The 6,000-nt window shown below is 38.1% G+C and overlaps 1 protein-coding gene and 1 pseudogene across 1 annotated transcript in view; one reads left to right on the top strand and one right to left on the bottom strand.

Annotated features, from left to right (window-relative positions):
• Positions 1 to 208: 208 nt before the first annotated feature.
• Positions 209 to 2,755, bottom strand: LOC146609011 (uncharacterized; annotated as a pseudogene).
• Positions 2,756 to 5,073: 2,318 nt separating this feature from the next.
• Positions 5,074 to 6,000, top strand: part of LOC146609010 (uncharacterized) — a 50,483-nt gene continuing 49,556 nt past the window's right edge. The window contains exons 1-2 of the mRNA XM_085348703.1: positions 5,074 to 5,142; positions 5,736 to 5,816. Of these exons, the coding sequence (XP_085204829.1) occupies positions 5,098 to 5,142; positions 5,736 to 5,816 (126 nt within the window). The 5' untranslated portion in view covers positions 5,074 to 5,097. The remainder of the gene's footprint in view (positions 5,143 to 5,735; positions 5,817 to 6,000) is intronic.

The raw sequence follows: 6,000 nt of genomic DNA, 5'->3' as shown, positions 1-6,000 counted from the left end.
TTTCAACAGCCTTAGAGGTTTCGCCATTGCCCCATTAAAATTGACGAGTGACATAGGAAGACCACAAAGATTCTAATTTCTTCCGAATGACACCAAATACCACAAAACTTGTCTGGGTGAGTAAATGAACATTTTCCATTTTAGAAATAAGACCCAGATTGAAAAAAAAAACAAAAACAAAACAGAAGTGCCCTCTCCTAATCTTATCTGAAATTTACACACTACTTTCCAATAAATGCATGCCATTCTGCCAGGGCTTTTCTGTAAGATGATGTAGTGTCATGCTCATGAATGGCATCCTGGAGAACTTCTGTCTGAATGACAGACAGCAGGGTTGCCACGCATTTGGGGTAAGTCAGATGGAGTGCATAAAAGTATGCCATCACATATATCATAGCCTCACCAATTTTTTCTTTGTCAAATGTTGTAACTGGTAAATTACCAACAGCAATGACACACTTGCAGCCATCGAACATCACTACTGGACATGACAAGCTTCGTTTCTGGAGGACAGCATCTGGATCTTCTGTAGGCTGCAAGACACAAAAGACATGACAGTCAACATCTTATGTTAATTGTATGTTTTTTTGCTGGGATTTGGTCATAACGTTGGAGATGTCATTATCCTGTTCTTTGTTGGTTACACACATTTTATAGTAGTTTTGACTTATGGTTTATCAAGCGACTCCTTATGTGACCACACTCGTGTACATTAAATACGTTATAAATTAATGAAAACAATAAATTATAGATTTAAGTCTTTCGGCTGAAACTGAAAAAGCATTTTTGAGTCATGTTTGACCGAAATATTTTGTTTGCCAAATTTTCTGTAGATCTCTATAAGCAAATTTTATAAAACTTACCTTCAGGACATGTAGAAATGCTTCAGAAGCATTCCCCATCTTTTTTGGTGGATGGGCAGGTGTGGGAAAGAGGAAGAGCCTTCATCAGTGCAAGGTGGGCTTCAGCTGGACAAAGCAGAAACAAACCTTCATAAACATAAATTTTAAAGGATGAGAACTTTGTATTCAAATGGTAAAACTTACTTTTGTCCATGGTCATTGGTGGATTCATTGCCTTCTTTGACACACCGTAGAACTCTACCCTGGAGCAGAATTCTTCCCATCTCAGTTTTACTTGACTGATGAACTTGTTGTTGTGGGGATCCAAAATTCTGCGAAGCTCACCCAACGCCTACAATAGGTTTAAAAAAATAAGTAGACAAATAAAATCAAAATAACTTTACTACCACACCAAATATATTTGAAATTAAAGTGATTATTTATTAACTCTTCCAAAAACTTACATGATGCAATTCTTTAAAGCATGGATATGCATCCAAGATGAGGCAAGCTCTGTTCTCCTCTTTCATGGTGTCTGAGTCAATGAAGGATCTTCTGGCTTCAAACTCGAGGTCTAATAGCTGGGACACATCTTCTTGGTTTGGTTTTGCCTTCTTACACATTTCTTGTAATGTTTTGTAATGTCTTGCTTGTATTTGCCGACTATCCTTGTCAGCTAAGATAGAGAGAAGTACAAGAGCATTTTGGTTTTTCATTGTTACTGAAGTAGACTTCCACAAAACATTAGCTACTACTGGCTGTGTGTTGATAACCATTTTACAAAATTACTAGTATGTACTCACATGAAGTGGAGGCATTGTCAGAATTTCTGACAGGTGATAACAGAGTAGATGCACCACTGGAAGAACTGCGATCAGCATCTTCATCATCAGCTTCTTCATCCCTTGGGTAGAGGTCAGTGAGCCTTCTCTTGGGCCGTCCCCTCTCCGGTGTTGGTCCTTGCCTTTTTACTGGTGTTTTCATATTTTGCAGCCTTTTCTCCTGGTGAAAATACATATATATCATGCCCCCTGAACAAAACAAAATGATTTATATATGAGACACAAATACAAGAACTTACGTGTTTTACGCTTGCATCATTATCCTGCAGCATAGGATAATATTCCACAACTTTTTTAGCCATTGCAGTGATTTCGGTCTTAGAGGGGGATTGCTCCATTTGGCCTTGGCTTGCTCTCAAAAGGGACACCATACTTGTGATTGTATTTCTCACCAATCTGCATCTCAGTTCTTTTGACATGACGCATGCCTGTTCCCTGCCGGAGCAGGCCAACTCCAGGTAACTCTTTCGGCATTGCTCCAACTCACTGTCGGTGTACAGAACATATTCCAGAGGACTGGGGAGCTGCAAGGTTTTCAGCTGGCTTACATTAGCATCAGCAGTTGGAGGGCCTGTTGCAACTACCCTGGGTGAAGAAGTTGTTTCAGGTTTCTGTGGTAGCGGATGGTCTTCCTGGTTTAGGGTGAGAAAATAAAAATGTCAAGTACTGCTAAAATAAAAGCATACTTTCTGGAGATTAGTTGAACTAAATATTTTTTACATAATACCTCAGGATGAATTATTGACCACACATGTTTTCTTCTGAGAAAGTGCTCAGGCCCAGAAAAAAGGTCCCTCAGATCATCACGGGTCAATGTTAAAAGCATGCGCTCGTCAATGCTTGCAGCTAACAAAAAGACAAACACCAGTTAAACTGTGCAAGCACATAACTGCACAAACATAACTGTTTTTTAAATATGTCTATATATATATATATATATATATATATATATATATATATATATATATATATATATATATATACACACACACACACACACACACACACACACACATATTATCAAATATAACCTTTAAGGACAGATACTGTAACATCATCCAGCTTCTCCATTGCTCAGTCACCTGCAAGACAAATGTTTACAATTAGTGTTATGTTAAAAACATTTGAAAAGTTGAATCTTAATTGAGTCCCATGAGAATCAAATTGATTCACGTCAAAGAATCGTTTTGATTGTTCAACATTTTTACCCTTTTTAAAGCTATTATAGAAAAGAAATGTCCAGACAGCCCGGCTGAGGTCTGAAAGGGTTATACAATATTGCCCGGTGAACTTTTACTCACCCAGATTTGTGTCATTGAATTTCATCAATAAGATTATGCTGACTAGGGCTGCCAGATCATGCATCCATTGGACGTAAAATGTACAGCTTATTGCACCAGCAGTATCTGCTCTTACATAACGATCATTAGCTTATAGCTTTAAGTGTTTAAGGTATGTGCTAACTAAAAATAAAGGCAAGATGATAGTTTATTACATTTTAAAGAAATTTGCAGATTGCTCATTGCTATCTAAAATATAAAAGGACACCGGAGTATATTCTCCAGCATCTCACACTTCTGATAATCAGCTGTCTGCTTGACGTTTATTCAGCTGTGTAAAAACTATAACTTTAATCTCAGCCAAACCGATTTACTCAGGAACAAATAAAATACTGAAAAAAACCAAACAATAACATTTTTAAGTTATTTAAGTGACTTATATATCATGTTTCACCTGAGTAGTGAAAGACGGCGGTGGATTTGAAAATGGTTCGCCCGGAGTCCGGTGTTCTCACGGCTCTAGTGAGCGTTAAACCCCGGCTAGCTATCGAGCTAGTGGGTAACAGACGTCTCCGAAAACGTCGGAGCGCTTTTGAAAATATGTGGTGTCTTGATAAACTGTCCAGATATTTGAAGTTTACACGGCTACATTCTCGCCTGAAAATATGCTAAACGTTTATTTTGTGACCTAGAAAGAGTAATAAGAGAAATTTTAAAACTAACTAGCTTCCGCCATTTTTGGAAACTGAGCTAGGCCGCGCTATGAATTCTGGGATACAGCTTCTTCTTCGGGGTTTAACGGCAGCTGGCATCCTTGTACATACAGTGCTGCCATCTTCTGTTTCAATTTTGAATCGATACACAGCGCTACTTGTTTTACCAACCAGCCTGATTCTTGAATAACACTGTTTTGAGCCCACTTTAATAAATCCAATTAATATCAAAATATTAATTTAAACCCACACCTTGTGAGGGAATTCAAGCAGCTAGTAAATCAGTCAAAGACAATTGGAAAACCCTGAATGTGGTTAATTAGCTCTCTTGCTAATTGAAAGAAATTCTCAGTGTGCCTATTAACTTAAGTTAATACAAGCGGCTAATACTGCCCCTTATAAATAGCATAGCTAGGAATTCTCACAACATTACAGTAGATACTTCACTAAATAATGTTCTCTGAACCACATGCGAGGGCTGCTAAGCTAATGCTAGCATCCGTTAGCATGCTACATTACTCCTTCCCGCGCTCAAATTAAATTTATTATTCTGTCCGCTTGACTTTAAAACAGTGATTAGACTACACACTACTTACATTCGAAAAATTAAAATTGCTTACCTCTCTTTCTTGACGAAGTTTTCTCTTACAGTTTTTCTTTCAATGCTCAGGTGCAGAAGATTCCTGTGACTCCAAATTCAAACGGAGTTGGGTAACAACTAACATGGAACACGAAGGGGGTGCACATCTCAATTTTTGCTTCTATATACAATTTGGTGGTTTGTACGTTCATAAAACACAGTCAGTATGATAGGTAAATTTCTTCTTCATTGATTTAAAATAAACTCTTATAGGTGTTATTTCATTTTACCTTATTTGTGACCATTTTTTGTTTTTACAGCTCCAGTTTGTAATACCCCCCTCCCCCCATGAACTTGGTATTTCCCAAACTAGCGCGGCAACAGCTCCACACTGCAACATATTTTTTGCTTGACTTTAGTCTAATACAATGGCCTGTTGGAGGTGTGTGATTTGCTTCGTCTTTGTGGCGTTAACATTGAAGTCTCTCTTAAGTCACATTAATACTGCACACAGTCGCAGTCCAGATTTCCGTGTCATTTGTGGAGTCGATGGATGCGCCGAGGATTACCGTGTTTTCAACTCGTTTTACCACCATCTCAGACGCACACATCCACAATACATCTCCACTGGGAACCCGCCTACAGGATGGCTGACAGCCTCATCCGATGCAAATGTATTAGGAGGCGAAAATTTTGGTACAGCCATTTTTGCCGACTATACTGCCGAACCCAGACAAACTGTTAGCAATGGCAATGGCACTGAAGTAGAGCCACCACCACTAGACCCCCCCAGTAACATCGGAGGTGTTGGAGGAGGAGCGACAGGAAAGTCAGAACGTGATGGAGCAAGACGCGGCTGAGCTTCAAACACCTCGTCAGAATCAGGTAATGTACTTTATGTGTTTCTGTGTGTACGCGCGCGAATTTTTAAATGTATGTGTGTTGTTTAACCTTAACCAAGCACAGTTACCCCAATTCAGAAATGTACTCAGTTCAAGTGACAATTATAGTTTTAAAGTTATGTGTTTTCTAAGATAAACTACTTGATTAGAATATTTTAATAGGTATGAAGGCCAGTGCTGAATTTCAAATGCATGAATCCGCTGAAATTCAGGCTTGCACAACAATGTAGGCTTAGTTACCATACTTAAACATAATAAATAAACTTATTTACCAGTGTTGTGTACCTGCCTTGGTTGTTGTTAGATGCTCCATGAACCAAGCAGCTTTCAAATTTTTCTTTCAGTTAACTTCAGAGTAGATTCCATAAAGATTGGTTAAGTTTCATTAAATAACTCTTAAATTGTTCATAACATTTGCAGCTTCATTAGCTATCCATTGTAGTATGAATCTTTTAATAGCAAAAATGTACAACAGTTTGGAATATTTCTTTGTTTTGTTTTGCATCTGGTGGAATTTGAAACACATTCTGAGTGAGTCATTTTTCTTACACAATTGTTTTTCTTTTTGTCCTGTAGGGTAAAAGAGAAACTGTTGATCTTGCCAGATGTGCAGCTGCATTTGCTATTGGTGTGCGGGAGCAATGCCACCTATCACAGGTACTGCTTCATCTGATATTATGGGGGTGTCATTGTTAACTTGTTAATAAGTCTGGTTCAATGTAAGGCTGCAACTAATGATTTTTTTTTCATAATCTGTCCACTATCTTTGCAATTAATTGATTGTTTTTCATCGCTGGTTTTATTCAGCTATTACTTTCACCTATATAAGTTATTAAGAACA

The sequence above is a fragment of the Diplotaxodon limnothrissa genome, linkage group LG23 (assembly GCF_057381915.1).
Source record: "Diplotaxodon limnothrissa isolate DT_005_m linkage group LG23, D_limnothrissa_male_GT1.1, whole genome shotgun sequence".
Lineage (NCBI taxonomy): Eukaryota > Metazoa > Chordata > Actinopteri > Cichliformes > Cichlidae > Diplotaxodon > Diplotaxodon limnothrissa.
This window is presented reverse-complemented; position numbering and strand designations above follow the sequence as displayed.